Source organism: Schistocerca piceifrons, chromosome 9, assembly GCF_021461385.2.
Source record: "Schistocerca piceifrons isolate TAMUIC-IGC-003096 chromosome 9, iqSchPice1.1, whole genome shotgun sequence".
Classification (NCBI taxonomy): domain Eukaryota; kingdom Metazoa; phylum Arthropoda; class Insecta; order Orthoptera; family Acrididae; genus Schistocerca; species Schistocerca piceifrons.
In genome coordinates, this window is record NC_060146.1 from 158,033,440 (window position 1) to 158,057,679 (window position 24,240).

The following is a 24,240-nucleotide window of genomic DNA, read 5'->3' on the forward strand; positions in this document are numbered from 1 at the left end:
CTGTCAGCTTTTGTTGTCCAGACAGTTGTTGAAAATGTAAAACAGTAGTTTTCTCTCTTTAGAAAATGAGAGAGAAAATTAATTAGTTCTCACATAGATGCACTTGAGCTCTTCATCTCAAGAAACGTACAAAAAATAATAAACTAATAGAACCATATATGCCGTGTGAAATCTGATTCAATATTTGTAATGATTTGTCATTTTTCTCATTTGCCTCTTCATCTCTGATGTATATTTCAGTAATATATGTTCACGGAGTCCTGAAGCACACATATGCTTTGGACAGCTTTGGCAAGGCAGCATCTAAAAATGAGGCTGAGATAGTGTAGCTTTGTGTGGTGGGGTTATGTGCTTGATAAATAACTGAAATTATTGTTTGGATATAGTTTTGTCGTCTCGCCTCTCTGAATGCCCCTCACGTGCTTCTTCCTACATCCAGCACGAGTGATGGTCTGGGAATAAAGTTGCAGGGCTTGTACTCAGGAGGAGAGAGATCAGAATTCCTGTCCGGATATCCAGATTGATTTCCCTTAGTAGCTTAGTATGAATGCTGGGATGGTCCCTAAATAGTTTCCTTTCCAACCATTATGAAAGTCAACATTGTAGTTTTTATTGCAGAATTTGATGTCTTCTGTCAAACTGCCAGGCTATAGCATATTGTGCAGATCACTTTCATGGGTGTCTCATCTCAAGTTACACATGTCACTCTGTGGAATGTGTATTGGGCCAGTATTCTTGCATATTTAGCTCTTCTATAAGTCAGGGAGTTTTTTCAATACAAGTATCTGCTACCATTTTTTGAATTGTTGCTGACAATCTCACACCTGTGCTCATGCGTGGTTAATGTTGTTACACTTTTTTTTTTACCTGAAAGGTTTAAGGCACATTGCTCATCTAATAAGCTGTTTAAAATAATTTTTGCACAATACTCCTACTAGCTTAATTTTGCACTCCTGGCCTTCATTCCATGAGCAATAAGGTGCCAGTTTCTTTCACTGAATATTTATTTCTTCTCTGGAATTTGAGAGTTCCATATAGCAGCACAATGTTCAGAGGTTGACAGACTGGTCAGCACTTTGGGTGCATTATCCTGTTCAGTTTCATGAATAGAATGTGGCTAATAGTTTATGATCTCCTTAATCTTCACTTCTGTTTTATCATTGGCTGACAGCCTGCTACATCCACCAAAGTACATCCTATCGGAATCTGCCTCACACGTAGTTCTGAGGCATTTGTTTTTACTAAAATGCAAAATTTCCATCACTGTTATTACTTTCCTTCTGTTTGCTGCTAAATTTTGAAGAATACAAGTGATCTCAGTGGAAATCTTTCTGTAGTGCTATATGTGTTATGTTTGTGTTAACAGGAGCTTCAAGTTGTTGGGCTTCCACCACCCAAGACATGGGACAACGGAGGAAATTCTAGCTGTGCTTCATCAGGCAGCTCTGACGTCTTTGATCCAGAAATCCCGAGAAGAGATTACTGGACGTGTCTGCAGTGCAGCAACGTGAACAACAGACCTGCATTCCGATACTGCGAGAAATGTTACAAGGTAATGGATCGAAGTTGCTCATTAAAAGTGCATAGGAGGAAAAGAAGTAAAAGAAAAAGGGACAAAATAGAATTAAAATAGGAATCTGTATTTTACTACAGTCAAACAGAGTAAGGAAATTTAAAAGCAATATCACTGACAAAAAGAAATTCACACAAAATAATAAAAAATAATTAAAAGGTGATTGTTGTATCCACTTTGATTAGAGAACACAGCAGGTGTTTTTGTAAATTACCGTATTTACCTGATTATAAGACGAGGTTTCTTCCCAGACTCATCATTCGAAAAATATGGGGTGATCTTTTCACAGATTAAGCAACTGCTGATGAGGTCAACATTTTTACATTGTTTAATATATTAGGACAGAAGTTGTCTTACATTTACATGTGAAGCTTTCACACTGTTTTCTTACAAATTTATATTGAACAGTCCCATTGGGTGGGCTTAATGAACACTGCTTGCGTTTTAGGCTCGAGATTTGCCGATACGCCAAAGCGCTAGATACATTATTAACCTTGCTTGAACAGTCTTGTAGCATTTGACTCACAGCACTAGGGCAAGGGACATGCATGAAATTATGAACTAGTGACTGCAACAATTTAATGCTGTACTTAAAAAATGACAATTTTGTGAAACCTCAGAGAAAACGACATTAAATTCTATCAACTTAAAAATTTCTGTTTTGCAGTAAAGGTTCTCATAGATTTGTAGATACCACACTTGTACTCAGGAGGACGTCGTTATCAGGAGAAAGAAAACTTGCGTTCTACGGATCGGAGCATGCAATGTCAGATCCCTTAATTGGGCAGGTAGGTTAGAAAATTTAAAAAGGGAAATGGGTAGGTTAAAGTTAGATATAGTGGGAATTAGTGAAGTTTGGTGGCAGGAGGAACAAGACTTCTGGTCAGGTGAATACAGAGTTATAAATACAAAACCAAATAGGGGTAAGAGTAGGTTTAATAATGAATAAAAAATAAGTGTGCGGGTCAGCTATTATGAACAACATAGTGAACGCATTATTGTTGCCAAGATAGACACGAAGCCCACGCCTACCACAGTAGTACAAGTTTATATGCCAACTAGCTCCACAGATGACGAAGAGATTGAAGAATTGTATGATGAGATAAAAGAAATTATTCAGATGATGAAGAGAGACGAAAATTTAATAGCCATGGAGGGGAAATAGAATTCGATAGTAGGAAAAGGAAGAGGAGGAAACGTAGTAGGTGAATATGAAATGGGGCTAAGGAATAAAAGAGGAAGCTGCCTGGTAGAATTTTGCACAGAACATAACTTAATCATAGCTAACACTTTAAGAATCATGAAAGAAGGTTGAATACGTGGAAGAGGCCTGGAAACACTGGAAGGTTTCAGCTAGATTATATAATGCTAAGACAGAGATTTAGGACCCATGATTTAAATTGTAAGACATTTCCAGGTGTAGATGTTGCAATGCCACTATCCGAATGTGCTGTAATAGTTTTAGACCATGTGGCATCGGACGTCTGGAAAGCGGCTATCGCGTGTAATAAGCCTGAATAGCCTACTACACAGAATTACTGAATAAATATTGGCGATGGCGTACAAGAAATCGAATGTTAAATGAATTCTGATTTTCATTAACAAAAGTAACCTCTTCGAAGTGACTGAACAGAATGCACTAACTGGTATACGTTAATCACGCCTAGCAGGCGAACAACATTGACGTAACACAATATACACACACATATGATAAACACTTGAACTTACTGTAAGTTAGATTGATCTACACCAACTGTCAGTAATGATTTTAATGTTACTGAATTTGCATTGTACTGAAGGTACAATGAGTACTGTGGTGGCAATAAATTCTTTAATTGAATAATCAGTGAACACTATAGAACTGATGGTTACTAGAGATGTTAAAAAACATTACTTTAGAATCATTTTGTTCTAATGAAACTGAATGGGTTTTTACGTTGATAATGTACTGAAAGCCACCACATTAATGTGGCACAATACCTGGCGTCTTCTGTCAGTTGTATAATCCGGCGTTTGTTGGAAATTTTCGGCATTAACTCCAATTATATCCTCTTATTGCATTAATACACCGATACATAATATAGCCTTTTTACTGGTATTGCTGCACACACACACACACACACACACACACACAGTGATGGATTTGGGATAATAATGAACTATTTTCTGTAAATAATTGATGACACTCATGGAATGCACTTTGAATCACAAACTTATTATTTCACTCAGACATTACACTGTAGAGAACTTGACTTGATAAATACATAAACTGGTTCACTACGGATAAATGTAATTGTTATGGCGGCGGTATAAAATGCACCATTTGTGAAAACACTGTCATACGATAACTACTAGTTCGTTGCTTGTGCTGGCGTGAGCTCATCAGTGGATCTCATATGGTAGTAAGATCACATTGCAACATTAGCTGCAGACACTGGTCATTTCATACCTTGCTGCTGGTCGCTGCAGTCCGTCGTAAATTACGCAGACTTCCACAAGGCATGCCATGTGCTTTTTGAGCGGGAACAGCAACTATATTGCTCACAAGCCGTCTCTGTCGAAATGTTGCATCCTGCAAGCCTTATTGTCCATTTGACTTGCTGACACACCATAAATCCAGTTCGTGTTTGTTGTAAGCTCACTTTTAACTGTCTATAAGCAACGTTACCGTACCGTACTAAAACCGTCACTTTCGCGCCGCGTGATCTCGGTTCTGCATCTGAACAGTTCCAGAAACATCTCTCTCTACTGCCAAATTCACGCGCCAACCTGCATTGTCCGCGTTCTCGGGGATTTCCCTCACATTTAAACATTAATTTACACTATGCCATGTTCTCTGTTTACAAATGGACATACCATAACATTACCATATTCAGTTACAGTCATTTTATATTAGTTTAATATATATATATATATATATATATATATATATATATATATATATATATATATATATATATATATATATATATATATATATATATATATATATATATATATATATATTGGAAGGAAACATTCCACGTGGGAAAAATTATATATAAAAAAACAAAGATGAGGTGACTTACCGAACAAAAGCGCTGGCAGGTCGATAGACACACAAACAAACACAAACATACACACAAAATTCAAGCTTTCGCAACAAACTGTTGCCTCATCAGGAAAGAGGGAAGGAGAGGGGAAGACGAAAGGAAGTGGGTTTTAAGGGAGAGGGTAAGGAGTCATTCCAATCCCGGGAGCGGAAAGACTTACCTTAGGGGGAAAAAAGGACAGGTATACACTCGCACACACGCACATATCCATCCACACATACAGACACAAGCAGACATATTTAAAGACAAACTCTTTGTCTTTAAATATGTCTGCTTGTATATATATATATATATATATATAAAACTAATTTTAAATTAATATTTTTACTATACGTAATAATATTATCCTAGTTTAATGCTTCTTTATTTTGTCGTCCGAGCGCAGCACTATTCATATACTGTCTTACTCATAGCGCTATTTCATTTGACTGCCACCAGGCGGAAGCACCTGTGCTTTTGTTTGCGCAGCTATCCAACAGATGGCATGAGCGTTCACTTATTCAACTGCTGCGCTATGCTTAGTTGTGGCATTATGTATGCCCCTCTATTTCATCCCAGGTTGTTTATACAAGGTCGGGATGAAATACCATCCTGCCTCCCGTCATGTTTACTATTGTTTGAAACCATTACTTAAATGTGCTAAATTATTTTGAATTCCTCTTGGAAAGACAAGACATGTTACATGACACACATAATAATACTATGATTATAATGGTGATTAAGAACTAATAAACAACATGATAATTTTCAGTTCAGTTTGCCTATTCTAATTTAAATCACACAGTAACATGTTAATTCCTTCATTAAATACAGTCTTACATTACACATATATTTTTTAGTTTCTGCCATACCACCACAGTATCAAAACGTGCCCTATTATTATAGTCTTTACAAAATTTTAGTAATACCTACTACAATTATATACAGTAGTGGTTTCCTCTACTTTTAGAGTCTCTTTCTTTATTTGTGAACTTTTTACTCTTGTATTTTCTTTCTATACAGCTTTGAGTCCTCTATGTTCCGTACACCATAGTTTTTTCTTTGACTTAGGAAAGATTAGACAGTATGCATTGGTATGAGGTATGTCAGCCACCTCAAAGGGACCCTTGTATACCTGAAAAAACTTTGAAATTTCTGAAGTAATTTCTTTGGATTTCTCGTGGGATTTGACCAACACGAGGTCTCCTACTTCTACGTTAGTTAACTTTCCTTTCCCATTATGTCTTTTCTTCCTCCGTAACATTCGTTTTACCACACGTTCTTTAACTAGCCCTTTATTTTCTTCTACCTCCTATAGTCTTAGGTAATGGACCATAGAAATCCAAAGCCACAATTTCTAAGGTATCTTTGGGTAAAATGGATTGCATTGGACCCCTACTCTTCTGATTTGTTACCTTCACCTTCTGGCAGAGGTCACACGTCTTCAATCTTGCATGGATCCTCCTTGCCATATTGTTAAAATATACTGATTCTGTCAATTTCTCCAAACATTTCTTTGTTCCACAATGCCCATAACTTAAATGTATGCGATCAACTAATGCTACTACATGTTCCTCCGGCCAGCATACTCTCCACACATCTGACGTTTCCTCTCTCCTTCTGAACAATAGTCCATCAAATACACAATAATATTTTTGCATCTTATCATTACCCCTCTTTCTAAGCTCAGTTTTCACTAATACTAAAAATGGATCCTTATTCTGTTCCCTTCTTAAATTCTTACATATACTGTTGATTTCTTTCTGATTTTTCATCCCTTTTATGTAGTAAATTCTCTTGTAACCCTCTTCTCCTAACACTCCTTCTTCTGGTCTCATTCCTATAGGTAGCCTGGACAAAGCATCTGATACTACGTTCTGTTCACCTTTTATATACTTTATTTCAATGTCAAACTGCTGTAAATACAACACCCATCGTGTCAATCTGGTATTTACTAGCTTACATTTACTAAGAAATGTCAATGCCTGATGGTCAGTATATACTATTACTTTATGTCCCCACAAAAGTTATAAAATTTTTTAAATGCCCAAATTATTGCTAGAGCTTCTTTTTCTGAAATGGTATAGTTACGTTCACATTTACTCAATGTCCTGCTTGCAAATGCTTTCCTCATGCCCCTCCAAACTGACTACTTGGAATAAGTGTGCACCTAATCCATATCCACTGCTGTCCGTTTCTGAGCAAAAGGGCAGACTTAAGTCTGGATGACTTAAAATACTATCATCACTAAGTTTCTCTTTCAGATGTTCAAATGCCTCCTGACACTCTTTTGACCAAACAAAAGCTTTACTTTTCTTTAGTAACTCATTGAGTGCTGGACTATTAAATGCCTGGACTGACACATATTTTCTGTAGAAACCACACAATCCTAGAAAAGCTTTCAAATGCATCCTACACTTGGGCACAGGGAATTCCTTTCTCGCTTTAATCTTCTCTGGATCTTTCTTAATTCCTTGACTACTAATTATGTAACCTACAAACATAATCTCACTTTTCACAAATTCAGATTTCTTCAATCGTAATGTCATTCCTCCTTTATGCAATGCTTGAAACACCTCTCTCAATATAGTACAATGTTCCTTCCAACTTTTGGTAGCTATGAGTATATCGTCCACATACACTGTAATCTTGCTACTCAACTCCTTTCCTAATACTTTGTCTAGAGCCCGTATAAATATGGATACTGAAATATTCAGACCAAATGTTACCACGCAATATTGGTAACATTTTCCTCCAAATAAGAAAGCCGTATATTTTCTATGCTCCTTTGCCAGGCCTATTTGCCAATATCCCTCTGTTAAATCGAGACTACTTAATTATTTAATCCCATTAAAATTTTGTATTATATCATCTAAACTGTCTGGTTTGTCACATTCTCTTTCTATTATTGAATTTAGCTTCCTGGCATCCAGTACTACTCTAATTCCACCATCCTTTTTCTGTACACACATAATCAGGTTATTATAATTGCTATTACTTCTTTCTATTACTCTGTCTTTCCATCCTGTCCAATTCAGCAGCTACTGCCTTCCTCTTTGCTATAGCTATATCAAATGATCTTCTATAAAATGGTTCATGAGGTTTAATATTTAACCTACATTCAAAATCGATTACTCACTTTTCCTGGTTCCTCAGAAAACACCTATTCGTTTTCTACTAATAGATTATACAGCTCCTCCTCTTGTTGTTCATCAATGCTGTCCTCTTCACTTACCTTCTGATGGAACAACCTATTCTTGTCTAACCATAGATTCTCACTTTCACCAACATTTCCTTCCTCCCATTCTTCACAACATTCCACTATTTTGAGACAACCTAATGGTTCCTTCTCATCTACGATGTGTCCTGCAAAATTCACGGTATATTCTGTACCCAAATATTTAAACAGCATCAGCCCTTGGTCACAATTAATTATTACTTGATTTTCCATCATCCAATCTGAACCTATAATCATATTTATGCTTAACTTAGGAATAACTAAAGACACACTTTCCATATTACCATTTTGAAATACAAATACACTTGTTTCTTCACAGGTTTACTTAACTTCCCTGTGGCACCTGCTATCTTGAGTCCAGCCACAGACTTTCCTGGAATCTCATATTTACTACTAATATGTTTCCACAAGGACTCAGAAATACAAGTTATCTCACTATCTGTATCTAATAATGCATATTCACTTACATCATACAACTGTACACTTATTAAGGGTTGGCCTAACCTAATTGATGACTCATCTTCATCTTCTTGTAGCAAATCCTGTTCAGTAGCCTCATTAGTCCAATCTGCTGACATTCCTTGCACTAACTTATCACTATACTTATCTGGCGGTTCCTTTTCCCTCTCTCTCTCTCTCTCTCTCTCTCTCTCTCTCTCTCTCTCTCTCTCTCTCTCTCTCTGGGATATTTTTCTGTTTGTCTCTCCTACTGTGTTTTGACTCATTTCTATTGAGGAATTTTCATTATCACCTACCACACTTTCATCCTCTTGGCTCAGATCCCTATAATTGCCTCTTTTGACAAGGTAAACTTGTGTTTCCCTTTCAGCATGGGGGAGGGGGAGATACTCTCTTTCACTTAGTTCTGCTCTTTGGGTACCATATAACCTCTCATATTCTTGACTAGGTTCACCTACTATCACCATATCACATTTACCATTAAATACTTGCCCCTCTACACTAATGATTTCATTACCCATGCCTACCAAGCTGTTACCTTCCTGGCCACTCTTTGAATTATTTCCTTTGTAACACTCTCCTAGCAAATTATGCTCCATCTGTATACTCACACTACACAGTTCAATGTTATCAGTAGGAGCACCTCTCTCCATTACCTCCTCATCACTATCGTCACTACTAGTTTCCTCATCACTATGATCACTGGTACTACTTATTGATTCCTCCTCTGCCTCACTACATATTTCGGGAATATCTTCAATATTCTCCTCTATTTCAATTCTATCCCTTCCTTCAACTTTCTCATATCTACTACGAGGATCCTCTCCTAGCTCTCTCTCGTACTCTATTAATCCTGTACCTAACTCACATAAGTCATTTACCCATTGATCATTTCCTTCCTCACCACTAGTATTATTGGGAGACTTACTCTCAATAACTACACTTCCTACTTCTTTTCCAGTACTACCAGTGATAATCTTTCCTATATTTCTGCAAGTACCAACCTTTTCCCTTTTGGGTATCCCTTCTTTAACATTAGTTATGCTACTATGTTCATTTGCTTCACATCTTTCTCACACCAAGCATGGTATTCATTCTGTTCACTCTTATTGCAATAATTTACTTTCTGTCTATTATATTGCCTATTATTATTTTAATTCTTATTTTGGTGATAATGTTGGTTCCTATTATACTGTTGTTGGGGCCTACCCCCATATTCCGCTCCAGTTAGGCCCTCTACTGTGGCAGTTCTTCATTTTCCGACTGGTATTGAAGTCTACCATTGTAGTTACCTCTACCACCAAAACCTCTTCCACCTCTTTTACCTCTATTAGTCCTCATTGCTCTCACTCCATATTCCTGCCTCTGTTCATTCCTGTTATTATTACCATTATTATGGTAATTACTATAATTGTGTCTGTTCTGGTTATTATAGTTGGACTTGTTTTATTACTACTTGCCAAGCTAATGTACCCTTGTGCATTCCAAGGTAACTTCCTATGCAACACATGTAGCAAGTGCTCCTCTGTTACCAAACCCCTTACATTATCTACTTTTCGACACAAGTCCTCACAATATTCTCTCATGGTCTTGTTGCCACCTAGTTTAAATGGTGCAGCATCCAAGAATTCCTGGTACACTTCACTCTGTTTACTTTTGGACCAAAATTCCTCTTCAAATTTACTCAAAAACTCTTCTAAAGTTTCACAATCCTCTGCGGCCCTACTTGCCCAATTCCTAGCATCACCGATCATCTTAGTTTCTGCTATCATTATTCTATTTTTCTCAGGGAGTTCCCTGGGAATCAGAGTCTTACAAGCTTTCATAAAAGTTACAGGATGTATTTTGCCTTTCAGGTCAAATTTTTCCAATTCGGCACCTATATGGTTATGACATGCCTCTCCAAATGAATACATGATAGCTGACTTCTTCGCATTTTCCACACTCTCAATCCTTTCAGCAACTTCTGAAGTTACTGTAATTAGCCCACCTACCTCATTCACTTTCAATTCAGAAATTTGTTGATGCACATGGTTAGCTAAGACTTTATTTTTACCATCTACATCTTGCTTTATTACTGCTACTGCATTAACAATTTTGCTATATACAGCCTCTTCAACTGCTTGCATTTTGGTTTCAGTGCTTGACTGAACATGAATAATCTTGGTTTCCAACTCAGAAACAGATTCCTGTATTTCGATTTTCATTTCCTGAGCTACTATCTCATGAGTTTCTTTAATATGTTTGACTTCAAGGTTTACTAATTCTACACTCTTTTCAACTGCTCTAACACGTCCTTCATAGGTGTCTAGCCTCTCCCCCATTACTTTCAATGATGCCTCCATATTTCTATTTACAGTGTCTATTTTTTTGCCTAGTGAGCCTATTCTTTCATTCACTTCCCCTTTTATTTCATTCATATCCTCTTTCAGCAAACCTATATTTTCATTTACTTCCTCTTTCAACAAACCTATATTTCCGTTTATTGTGCTTATGTTTCCATTCATTGTTTGCAACATGCCTACCAACATACTTAAATCCCAAGTGGGTTCCACTACGTGTTCCACTTTTATTTTTCATACATGTACTGGGTATGCAATTGCTCCTTCTAAATTACTTTGGTCCCTATCTGTGACTTCCTGTTTTATAGTTTCGAACTTTGCATTCACTGTTTTTTGTAAGTTCTCTTCAGCCACACTACTCTTTGCACAACTATCGAACACGTTCTGGTGTACTCTCAAATACTGTGCCATCTCTGGTTCACATGTGTTATTTTCCCCACTGTTACTATTTGGACTTCCACAATCTTGCTCTACTTTGTCCATGTCACTTCATAATTTTTGCTTGTCCGCCATCTCGGAATTTCATAAAAATTTAGAGATCGTATTACTTAAAATACACCCAATTTTAACTGCAAAGTTCAGGACACTAATTTAATATTAATGCCCCCTTTCGCCTACGGTCGCCACGTGTCGGTCAAATACCACGAAAAATTGGCTACTGTGATGAGTCCTGTCACGGCAAAGCCATATGCAATGCCACTATCCGAATGTACTGTAATATTTTTAGACCATGCAGCATCGGACATCTGGAAAACAGCTGTTGCATGTAATAAGCCTGAATAGCTTTGCTATGTAGTTCAGACTACTACACGGAATTACTGAATAAATATTGGTGATGGCATACAAGAAATCGAATGTTAAATGAATTCTGATTTTCATTAACAAAAATAACTTCTTTGAAGTGACTGAACAGAATGCACTAACCGGTGTACATTAATCACGCCTAGCAGGCGAACATCATTTACGTAACGCAATATACACACACATCACTAGGAAGGTGTCCCTTCCCAGGTTTTGGCTAGTGGGAAAGATGACATCTGCCAGTGGCTGAAGTGCCCAAAAGCAGCTGGTCATAGGGTTTCGCGATCATCCTCAGTCCTGGAGACTGAATCAGTGAAGCCCTCCCGGCCAGAGAAACCCAAGGATCAGCGAGAGAGATCCAGAAAGACGACCACCAAGACCAAGGGAATTGCAGTGGCACCCACACCACCGTTATCTACAAGCTCTGCATCTGAGGATTAGGTGAAGATTCTGGGATCCGCTGAGGACCTAGATCTCGCCAGAGCCTCAGAATCAATGGATATAGCCTGTTCAGGAAAGAAGTTGGTGGCAGCAGGTAACCTGAGGCGTAGACTGCCTCATTGGCACTTCATGCCTTCCCAGTTTCACAATCACATCATCCACTAGTGGTGGCAATTTTTTCCACCACCTGGCTGAGCTACGGCAACTGTTAAGCTTTACACCTGCTTTCTGCATTGCCCTCCAGAAAACCTGGTTCCCAGCAATGTGAACCTCTGCCCTTCACGGTTACAGGGGATATTACGAGAACCGTAATGAATGTAATAATGCGTCAAGTGGACTTTGCATTTATGTCATAAACTCGGTATGTAGTGAACCTGTGCCCCTTCAAACTCCTCTTGAAGCTGTGGCTGTCCGGATATGGACGATGCTGGAAATAACTGTGTGCAATGTATATCTCCCTCCAGATGGTGCAGTACCCCTGAACATATTGGGTGCACTGATCGATCAACTCCCTACATCTTTCCTATATTTGGGAGATTTTAACGCCCATAACCCCTTGTGGAGTAGCACCATGCTTGTTTGCCACAGCAGAGCTGTCGAAAATTTACTGTGTTTCGGTGTGTTGGAAGAGATCCCGAGAGTCGTGTACCTGTGATAATAGTATCAGAGGTACATCAAGTACTACCCTCTCCTGTGAATCCTGTCTCCTTTGCAAAAAGTACATGATCTGTCAATACTCATCCACGTGACTGTGAGTGATGTGTCAATTTTAAATCTAGGCGTCCTGTGGATGGGAACCAGGGAGGAATTGGGATGTTGTACCAATCCCTCTAACTAACACGTTTGAGGTGCTGTATCTCACTGTAATTTAAGCTGAAGCAGTGGGACTCACTTCACTTCTTTTGGGATGTTAAAGGGTAGGGGCCTGTTAATCGTTGGCAGTTCAAACGTCATATGTACACCGAATGATGATATCCCTTAGGGAAATGACAGCAGGGGACAGAAAAGGACACCAGGTGCTCTCATTGTGTATGCCTGGAGCCTCATTCAACTTGTTGAAGAGGCTGCTCTAGCAGCCATTGAGGAACAGGGTGCAAGCAACTGCAGATTGTGCAACATCTTGGAACAAATTATGCCTGTCGTCTCTGCTCTGAGGTCATACTTCACACATTCTAGTGACTGACAGAGAAGATTGGGAAGACCAGCCATGTGAATGGAGTCTCGACAAAGCTCACAATTTTCAGCACTGCCCCCAAAACTCATTGTGTGCCTTTGGTTCTGAGTCGAATGGAAGGACTGAACCAGAGACTTTGAAGGTTCTGTGACAAACTAAGCTGTGACTTCCTGGACTTGCGCCATAGGGTTGAGAACTGTAGGGTCCCCCCTAAATAGGTCAGTTTTGCACCACGTGTCAGAGGTTGCTACTCAGCTAGCTGACTGTGTGTAGGGTGCACACAAGGGTTTGTTTTAGATTAGACGACTCTCCATTCAGTCCAGATGATGATAGCTGTAGGAAACCCAGAAGTATCAGTGGAAGATCGAAATAAATGCCTCCCGCAGGTGAGAATATTAAAATCCTAATGGTAAACTGCTGAAGTGTTCGCAGCAAAGTGTCAGGGTTTGAAGTGCACATGAAAAGAAGTGGAGCTCACGTAAGACTGGGCACAGAAAGCTGGTTGAAATGTGAAATTGAAAGCAGTGAGATTTTTGGGGAAATTTAAGTGTAAATCAAAAGGCTAGGCAAATGGGGTGGTGTATTTGTCGCAGTAGAGAAGAACTCAAATCCACCAAGATAGAAATTGAAGCTTCATGTGAGATTGTTTGGGCAAGACTCTGTACCAGGAATGGGCATAAAATGATGATTGGATCCTTCTATTACCCACCACACTAATCTCCTGATGTAACTGAAAAATTTAGAGAAAAATTCAGTTCACTTGTATGCAAGTTCCCTCGTCATACTGTAATCATTGGTGGAGACTGTAATCATCCAACAATTAATTGGGAAAATTACTGTTTTGTTAGTGGAGGGCATGATAAGACATTCTGTGAAACATTACTAAATGCATTCTCAGAAAACTGCCTAGAACAGATAGTTGCGAACTTCACTTACGATGAAAATACATTGGATCCAATGGCAACAATAGACCCTGTGCTCTTTGAGGATGGCCACCTCAAAACTGGTATCAGTGACCATGACTCGATTGTGGCAACAATGATTGCCAAACTATAAAGGACAACTAATATCAGATTTACTCTGATCAGCCAGACATTGTGACCACTGACATACTATCGACATAAATCCACCCAGCTGATACCAGCATCACCTGGTGAGGAATTACTGCTAGTCACACGCTTGGTGCATGTAGAATTGGTGAGTGTGCTGTCTGTGTGTAGAATGGGGAAGTCACTTGATCTATCTGAGTTCAACCGTGGGCAGGTTGTGATGGCCCAGAGGCTCAGCACGAGAATTTTGGAAACTGCATGACTTGTCAAGTGTTTGAAAAGAGTTGTGGTGAGTGTATTCAACATGTGACCATGTGACGAAACCAAGGTGAAATCACATCTAGGCGTTGTGAGGTTTGGGGGGGGGGGGGGGGGTCACAGATGTCAGACGTTGTAGGCTGGGCAGGCTGGTAAAACAGGAAAAGTGGTGAACTGTGGCAGAACTAACAACAGAATTTTAATGTTGGACTGAGTAAAGGTGTATCTGAACACACAGTACACCAAACATTCCTAAAAATGGGCCTCTGTATCCGAAGACGCATGCATGTGTGAATGTTAACACTGTGACATTGGCAACTATGACTGAAATAGGCACATGACCATTGGTACTGGATGTTGGTGCAGTGGCAGTGTGTTGCATGGTCTGAGGAGTGCCGATACCTTCTTGATCAAGCTGATGGAAGTGCGCGAATCCATCGTCTTCCAGGCAAACAACTCCTTGACACCTGCACCATGGGAAGGGAACAAGCTGTCAGCAGCTCAATTATGCTCTGGGGAACATTCAGGTGGGTATCCGTCGGTTCACTGGAGCTCATGGAAGGTGTGTAGTACGCTGATTGCAGACCATTTACATACCTTCGTGACAGTTGCGTTTTTCGATGGCATTGTCATTTTTCAGCAAGATAATGCACTGCGTTACAAGGCCAGGAGTGTGGTGGAGTGGTTCAAAGAACATACTGGCAAGTTGTAATTGATATGCTGGCCCCCAAACTTGCCAGACCTGAACCCAGTCGAACACATCTGGGATGTGATTGAACGTGACATCAGAACTCGTCGCTCCCCTCCTTGGTATTTACAGGAATTAGATGACTTGTGTGTGCAGATGTGATGCTAGCTCCATCCAGTGACATACCATACATTACTTCCATGTCATGACATGTCACTGCTGTTGTACATGCCAGAGGTGGACACACTGGCTATTAGGTGAGTGGTCATCATGTTGTGGTTGATCAGTGCATATTTTCAGTAAACTAAATAAAAAATCAGTAGTTTCACATCACAGTGAGGAACTTTAAACTTTCAGCGCAGGTCAGGTGCACATAGAGGAACTCTGGCTCATGTTTAAAAGAAAATTCGACAACACACTGGATATACAGGGTGACTATAATTAAAATTAAACTTTCAAACTGTTGTAGAAGTAACACCACTGGTCAGAATTGTGTCAAATTGCAACAGAATATTATCGGAGAAGAGGGAAAACGTATGGCAGCAGAAAAATATAGTTACAAAATATAACAATAGATGATGATGTAAGCACCATAATTTAATAGTCGTCAACTACAAATGACAGATGAACCATACAACAATGCTTAAAGTGTACAGTTGATGTTAAACAAACTGTACTACTCAGTGTGTATGGATGTACAGGTGTGATACTGTTAGTTACGTAAGCCCATCCACCGCAGCAAGGTCATGTCACATTGGATGGGAAAAATCGGTTTTTAATTGTCCTGAGGCCAAAAACAGCATAAAAAGCACCACGCACTTTGGTTTTTAATTGTCCTGAGGCCACAAACTGCATAAAAAAGCATTAATAACATCAGTTTTTAATTGTCCTAAGGCCAAAAAACTGCATAAAAAGCATTTGTCAGAATCACATCAGAGTAGTAATTTATGTGTGACTGGTGCAAAACATGTTCAATACACTGTCCGTAGTTTTCTGCAACAAGTTTAAATCGAGAAACATGATGTTCCACAACTGATTGGAGTGTTTCCATGCGTGCCTTCAGTGCAGCTAAGTTTGCAATCAGAACACTGAACACGACATCTTTCAGGAATCCCCACAGCCAGAAGTCACACAGATTGAGACCAGAGGATTGGGATGGCCAGGCTATAGGGAAATAGCAGCTGATAATTCTAGCATTTCCAAAATGGCACTTCAGCAGCTGCTTAACTGGATTTGTAATGTGCAGAGGTGCGCCATCTTGCATAAAAATGATCCCATCCACACTGTTGGGGAGCTGGAAAGACGTGGTTGTGCAAAAGACAATCGTAGCGCTTACCAAAGATAGTACTGATAACAGGACCAGAAGCACTTGCCTCTTCGAAAAAATGTGGCTCTATGATAAATGATGCCATAAACCCACACCACACAGTGACCTTTTCAGGATGAAGTGGTACTGGTTGATTTGCATGAGCATCTTCCATTGCCCTCATTCGACAGTTCTGTGTATTGACATAACCTGTCAGATGGAAGTGGGCTTCGTCCGTCCACAAAATCTTCCATGGCCAATCATTGTCCACTTCCATGCGAGCAAAAAATCTTGCTGGCAGGTCAACAGGAAGCAACTCATGCACATGGGTAATTTTGAATGGATGGCAAAGAAGGATGTTTCATAGGATTTTATGCATCGTGCTCAGGGTTATGTCCAATGCTCAGGCAATTCTCCATGCACTACACGTTTGCACACCACCCCCACTCGTCTCCTCGTGCATTGCTGTTTTTCTCCCTCTATAAGGTTGCACACCAAAAGAACCTGTCTTTTCGAATTTCTGAATCATTTTCCCCAGACCCACACCAGTCATCGGACCAATGCCTCTTTTCAAACCCTTCAGTGTCTGGAACTACTGCAGTGCAACGTGTGCACAGTCATAATTCTTGTAATACAGCTTTACAAGCAGAGTGAGATCCTGCATTGAGACAGTCATGGCGAACATCGCAGTCGCGAAAGGAGGAAAAGCCGTGTACCCGGTGTGTTTATACCAACCTCAATGGGTCATGCGCGTGACAGGTGTTTTCATTTACGTATTCTGACACATACAGCACCATCTATTGTTCAATTTTCATGCTACTTTTTTTCTTCTGCCATATGTTTCCCCCATTCTTCGATAATATTCCTTTGCAATTTGACGTCATTCTGACAAGTGGTGTTATTTCTACAGCATTTTGAAAGTTATAACTTCAATTATAATCATCCTGTATATATACCCAGTAGAACAGTCCGTAATGGGAGGAAACCTCCATGGTATACATTCACTGTAAAGAAACCTGTAAAGAAAGAGGTGTAAAACAATGCATAGGGCAATAGATATAAGCTGAATAAAACGTGTTTGGCTGTCGAGAGCGATGTGTGAGGCCTTCAATGACTACCATAACAGAATGTTGTCAAATGATCTTTCGCAGAAGTGAAAGACATTCGTGTCATATATAAAGGCTTTTAGTGGCAGCAAAGTTAATGTCCAGTCCGTACCGAATGAGACAAGAACTGAAATTTGGGTAGCAAAGCAACTCCTCCAATTTAATCCCCACACCACTGGAAAGGTGAATGAAATAAGTATTAGTGTCAGGTGCATTGAGAAACAAATCAAATCTATGGGGGCTTGATCCAATTCTTGTCAGATTCTGTACTGAATTTGTGATTGAATTAACCCTCCTTCTAATTATAATCTGTTGTAGATCCCTTGAACCAAAAACTATGCCCTGTTTTTGGAAGAAGAAAAAAAAACCACACAGGTCACACCCATCTTCAAGAAGGTCAGTAGAAGTGATGGACAGAATTACCATCCAATATCCTTGACATTGATTTGTTGTACAGTCCTAGAACATATTTTGAGCTCAAACATAATGAGGTATCTTGAACACAATGACCTCCTCAATGCCAACCAATGTGGATTCCAAAATCATTGATCATGTGAAGCCCAACTTGCACGTTTCTCACATGACATACTGAAATCTTAGGATCATGGCAGTCAAGTAGATACACTGTTTCTTGATTTCTGAAAAGCATTTAGCTCACTACCACACATATGCTTATTGTCAAAAGTGCTATCATATGGGGTATCAAGTGAAATTTATGACTGGGTCTGGGACATTTTTGTAGGGGGATGCAGGAGTCGTTGTCAGACATAGAAGTAACCTTGGGTGTACCCCAGGGACATGTGTTGGGACTCTTGCTGTACATGTTGTATATTAATGACCTTGCACACGATATTAATATGGTCATCAGACTTTTTGCAGATGATGCAGCTATCTGTAATGAAGTACTATCTGGAAGAAATTGCATAAATAATCAGTCAGATCTTCATAAGATTTCAAAGTGGTACCAAGATTGGCGACTTTCTTTAAATGTTCAGAAATATAAAACTGTGCACTTCACATAATGAGAAAATCTAATATCATGTGACTATATTATTAATGAGTCACTGTTGGAATCGGCCAACCATACAAATACCTAAGTGTAACACTTTGTAGGGGTATCAAATGGAATGAGCACATAGGCTCAGTTGTGAGTAAAGCAGGTGATACTAGACTTTGGTTCATTAGTAAAATACTGGGGAAATGCAATTGGTGTACAAAGGAGATTGCTAACAAATCACACATGTGAGCCATCCTAGAATATTGCTTAAGTGTATTGGACCTGTGCCAGATAGGACTAACAGGGGGCTTGAATGGATACAGAGAAGGCCAGTACAAATAGTAACAGGTTTCTTTAATCTGTGGGAGAGTGTCACAGAAATACTGAAAGAACTGAACTGGAAGACGCTTGAAGAGAGACGTAAATTGTCCCGAGAATATCAACAAAAACTTTTCAAGAACTGGATTCAGATGATTACTTCAGGAATATGCTAAAAACCCCTACATATTGCTCACACAGGGATCGTGAAGACAAATTACTGGTACAATGAGACGTGCCCTCTGCCTGCACCTCACGGTGGTTTGCAGAGTATAGATGTAGATGTAGATATCCATTCTGATGAAAAGTGACCTCGAGATGGGTTAACTCAACTGACAAATTCTCATGTTCTGAAATGATGTGGGCTCTGTGAACCAAGTTACGAAGTACCCCTTTATGCTGAACTCCATGGTGACAAATATCATCCTGCAGATAAAAGTCAGTGAGAGTAGGCTTCCTATACAAAGCATGTCTTAATGTACCATCAACTTTCCCCCGACCAGCACATCTAGAAAGTGAAGGCAGCCGTTACTTTTCCATCTCCATCGTGAAACAAATATTTAGGTGGATTGATTTCAGGCATTGTAAAAGGTTGTTCATATTCTCACTGCCATGACGCCAAACAGCAAAAGTGTCGTCAACACATCTGAAAAAGTAATAATAAATTATAATTCAGTGTGCCAACTCCAAGGCACATTGCTGAAAGACCTCGATAAACAAATTTGCAATAATAGGTGATAGAAGGATGTAGGTTGCAGTAGGTACTGGGAGATGAAAAAGCTTGCACAGGATAGAGTAGCATGGAGAGCTGCATCAAACCAGTCTCAGGACTGAAGACCACAACAACAACAACAGGTGATAGTTTGCTTCTCATCACAACTCCATTTGTCTGCTCATAGTACTGGTCATTGAATAAAAACTAAATGGAAGTTAACACCTGTTATGGCAAATTTGTTTATGGGAGAGTTCAAGGAATATGCTGTGGAGTCAGTGGCATTGATACCTGCAATTTATCAGATATTTGGACAATACTTGTGTTTGACATCATGGCAGTGAGAATTTGAACAACTTCTTAGAACACCTGAATATTCATTTCATGATGTAGGTGGAAAAGAATGGCTACCTCCTCTTTCATGATGTGTTGGTCGGGAGGGAGGTTGATGGTATGTTAAGACAAGTTGTGTGTAGGAAGCCTACTCACACTGAAATTTATCTGCAAGATTATAGCTGTCACCATACAGCTCAGCACTAATGGGTACTTCGTAACTTGGTTCACAGGACCCACATCATTTCAGACCCTGAGAGTTTGTCAGCTGAGTTAGCCCATCTTGAGGTCACCTTGCATCAGAATATATATAGTGAAAGACAGATCAGATGTGCTTTGTGCTATCGACCAACAGTGCACCAGGTGGGTGATGATAATACCGAGTTGGTACCAAGGTGTAATGCCTTTCTGCCTTACGCAGGGAGCATTTCCAACAGGACTGGTCGTGTTTTATGAAAATAAGATGTGAAATGTGTTTCTCGACCACCACCTAAGATTAGGGTCCTTTTAGGTTCCATTAAAGATGACCTCAGTTTGCATGAGGTGAGTGCCTCTCATATTCCTTACAGTTGTGGCACGTCATACATTGATCAGATTTTCAGGACTGTGGATGACTGGTCTTCTGATCATAACTAATCCTATGTGCCTCACACACACACACACACACACACACACACACACACACACACACACACACACTCTTTCAACAGCCGAGCAATTCTGCTATTACAGGACATTGTCTTGGTGCCAGTCGTCCTATGGAATATAACAATACGGTGGTTCTAGCCTGCACTTCCAGCTAGTGCGGTGGAATTATTAAGCAAACAGTTAACATTAAATTATATATATAGAGATAGAGGTTTTTGCTTAAATTCTGCATGGAATTGTGTTCTCCCCCTTATCAAAAAACAATACTGCTGCTCCATGTTTTCACTTACATTCTGTATGGAATCCTGCTGTCTCCCGTTTCAAAAAACAGAGGGACAGGTTTAAAGCTACCTAATCCCATTGTGGTTATTAATTTTCACTATTGACAACTTCTGACTTGTGAGTGGGCGGGGAGGGGGGGGGGGGTGGCAGAGGTGTCACCTGTGCACGTTTGTGTGTTACCTTTCAGGAATTGCTCTGTACACTGAGGTTTTAAATTCCATTGCACAGCGCTTACTTGCTGCAATTTTACCTCGAAAATAACTGGGTGCGCACCTGTCAAATTATCGGCGGTTGTGATGATGTCACTTTGCTGCCTTCCTATAAGTTATTTTAATTTGAATTATTTACACAATTCATCCTTTCCATTACACAGTGTTGAGTTACATATGATAGATAACAAAATGGTTGGCCTTGTTTATTAATTTCTTACTTTTTGGAACAATTATTATTGCTTGTATAAATGCATTCACAACAAAAAATAGTCTTAAGCAGCTTAGTATGTGCTGTCATCCATCTTAAAACAGTCAACTAGTTCCTTTAAGTAGATGTATTCCAGTAGATGGCATTGTTGTAATGATTCATGCTCACACAAAAAACAGTAAAATAAAAAAAATTGAAGGTACTAATTTTTAAAGAAATGATATGTGATATGACTATATGGGGTTCCTTTTTAGAATTGTGATGTTTAAGTTGCTATAAAAAGACCTCAAAATCTGAAACAGCAAAAATTGTAAATCGACCAATTAATTTTCTCTTTATTCTAGGTGAGGCGGGACATGTACCAGCCGCGGGTGAAACCGAGGAAGAGAAGAAAGAGGAAGAGCTCAAAGGGAGTGGCCACTGCGAGGAATTCCATAGCTATGAAGGTAGTCAGTGAGAGGACTACAAGCACAAACAAATTTCAGCCCAACAGTACGATGTTCAGAGACACTTTTAAAAGCTGTGATGATTTGAAAACATCACCAATAGCTTTTAGTGGAGTAAAACTGGAATCGTGTTCCCAGGAGAACAGGGACAGCGGTGTAGCTTGCAGCCAGAGCAGTGGCGTGGCCTGTAGTCAGAGCACAGTTGCCTCTGCCCTGCCGGCAAGTGGCAAAGACAGTGACTCCAGCCTGAGTCCAGACTCTGGTGCCGATACTCGGGAATTCCATGGCATCAAGCTCTCCAGCACCAGAGAGCACAGTTTGAAAGTCAGCTCACTGGGACCTGACTTGAGACAAAGTGTTGATGTAGTCGATTTTTTAGCACATGTCACACGTCGAGAAGCTTGTGTGATTGCCTCACAGTCAAATAATTTACATCAAGACAGCAGTCAAATTGACTCATCATCACAGACATCATGTCGAGATGTTCAAAGAGCTGTTCATGCTGTGCGGACTTTGTATAGAAGTGTGGATGAAGTTGATGCTGTGGAGCCTTACATGAATCAATGTGTTGATGAAGTTAACACCGTGAATCCTTCCATGAGTCAGGGTGTTGATGAAGTTGACACTGTGCATCCTTCGACTGTTCAGGGTGTTGATGAAGTCGACGCTGTGCATCCTTCCACGAGTCAGGGTGTCGACAAAGTCGACGCTGTGCATCCTTCCACGAGTCAGGGTGTCGACGAAGTCGACGCTGTGCATCCTTCCACGAGTCAGGGTGTCGACGAAGTTGACGCTGTGCATCCTTCCACGAGTCAGGGTGTCGACGAAGTCGACGCTGTGCATCCGTCCACGAGTCAGGGTGTCGACGAAGTCGACGCTGTGCATCCTTCCACGAGTCAGGGTGTCGACGAAGTCGACGCTGTGCATCCTTCCACGAGTCAGGGTGTCGACGAAGTCGACGCTGTGCATCCTTCCACGAGTCAGGGTGTCGATGAAGTCGACGCTGAGCATTCTTCCACGAGTCAGGGTGTCGATGAAGTCGACGCTGTGCATCCTTCCACGAGTCAGGGTGTCGATGAAGTCGACGCTGTGCATCCTTCCACGAGTCAGGGTGTTGATGAAATTGACGCTGTGCATCCTTCCGCGAGTCAGGGTGTTGATGAAATTGACTCTGTGCGGCCTTCCGCGAGTCAGGGTGTTGATGAAATTGACTCTGTGCGGCCTTCCGCGAGTCAGGGTGTTGATGAAATTGACTCTGTGCGGCCTTCCGCGAGTCAGGGTGTTGATGAAATTGACTCTGTGCGACCTTCCATGAGTCAAAGTGTTAATGAAGTTGACTCTGCGTGCCCTTGCACAAGTTGGGGTGTTGATAAAGTTGATGCTGTTTGGCCTTCTGTGAGTCAGGGTGTTGATGAAGTGGACACTGGGCAGCAACACACAAGTCGGATTGTTGATGAGGTTGACTATGTGCAGCATTCCAGTAAGGGAAGTGTCTGTGAATTGCGCTCTGTGAAAACTCAGACTGATCTCTGCTTCATTTCAAAGAGTGACATTCCAAAAGAAAAGCCCATTGTTGATGTCGATAAATGTATGACGTGTTATTCAAGATCACTGGATGGAATTTTTGTGCATTCGAAATATGCACATATGTGCTGTTGCTATAAATGCACAGTGAGAGTGTGGAAAACTACAAAACGTTGTCCTCTATGTAATTGTAAAGTGATGAACGTGCTACGCTTGTTCAAAGGATGTTGAAAATGTGAGGTAAGATATTTGTGTGTGTGTGTGTGTGTGTGTGTGTGTAGAAATTAAAATCCCATAAAGTGCAATGTTGCAGAATGCTAGACTTGTCGTACTAGTGAAACACAGTGCTAGTAGTATAGTGCTTTTGGCATTGCAACTCTCAAAGAGCTTTTTGTTAATTTTCTGTTACTGCCAGCTGAATACAGGTTCACATTCTTCTGTGCAGTCACTTTCAAATTAGTGGATGTGTGTTTCTTTCTCCTATCTGGTGAAAAGTGGCTAGTAAAGGCACATTATTCTGGCCTATGTAGCAAATGATCGGACACCCACATAACAGTTTTTCAGATATGCATCTTTAAAATGTATGAAGCATAGAGCTCATGGCACATAAAAGATGCAGATTGATAATTTGGAAAACGTGTGTGTGTGTGTGTGTGTGTGTGTGTGTGTGTGTGTGTGTGTGTGTGTGTGAGAGAGAGAGAGAGAGAGAGAGAGAGAGAGAGAGACTGCTTGATGAGTACATTGTATTACATTCATTGCTGACTGCCTTAGTGGTGTGACCTTTTCTCTTGTGTAGACTTCGGGTTCTTCCCAAGAGTTCCCTTACATGCAATGAAATGAACGGAATGGTGCAATATAGAACAGCAATTTGTGCCCATTTAGCCTTCTTTTTGTATGACGTATGTGGTGTTTAAAAATTTATGCAAAGAACAGTGTAACAATATATCATATGTTCTGTTGTAAGAATAATTTATTTTTGCTGTTGATGAGATCTCATTATGTAGTAAAATGTTGAATTTTTGATCTAATAAACTTGTTAACTTGTTTTTGTATA

At 40.0% G+C, this 24,240-nt stretch overlaps 1 protein-coding gene across 6 annotated transcripts in view; it reads left to right on the forward strand.

Moving 5' to 3' along the window:
• Positions 1-24,240, forward strand: part of LOC124717045 — a 127,525-nt gene that overhangs the window by 81,188 nt on the left and 22,097 nt on the right. For 4 of the 6 annotated variants that reach the window (XM_047243707.1, XM_047243706.1, XM_047243712.1 and 1 more), the window contains 2 exons: positions 1,367-1,552; positions 21,561-24,238. In XM_047243707.1, coding sequence (XP_047099663.1) covers positions 1,367-1,552; positions 21,561-23,417 — 2,043 coding nt within the window. In that variant the 3' untranslated portion in view covers positions 23,418-24,238. Of the gene's footprint in view, positions 1-1,366; positions 1,553-21,560; positions 24,239-24,240 lie in introns of those variants that run through there. The other 2 variants (XM_047243708.1, XM_047243709.1) reach the window with 2 other exon arrangements.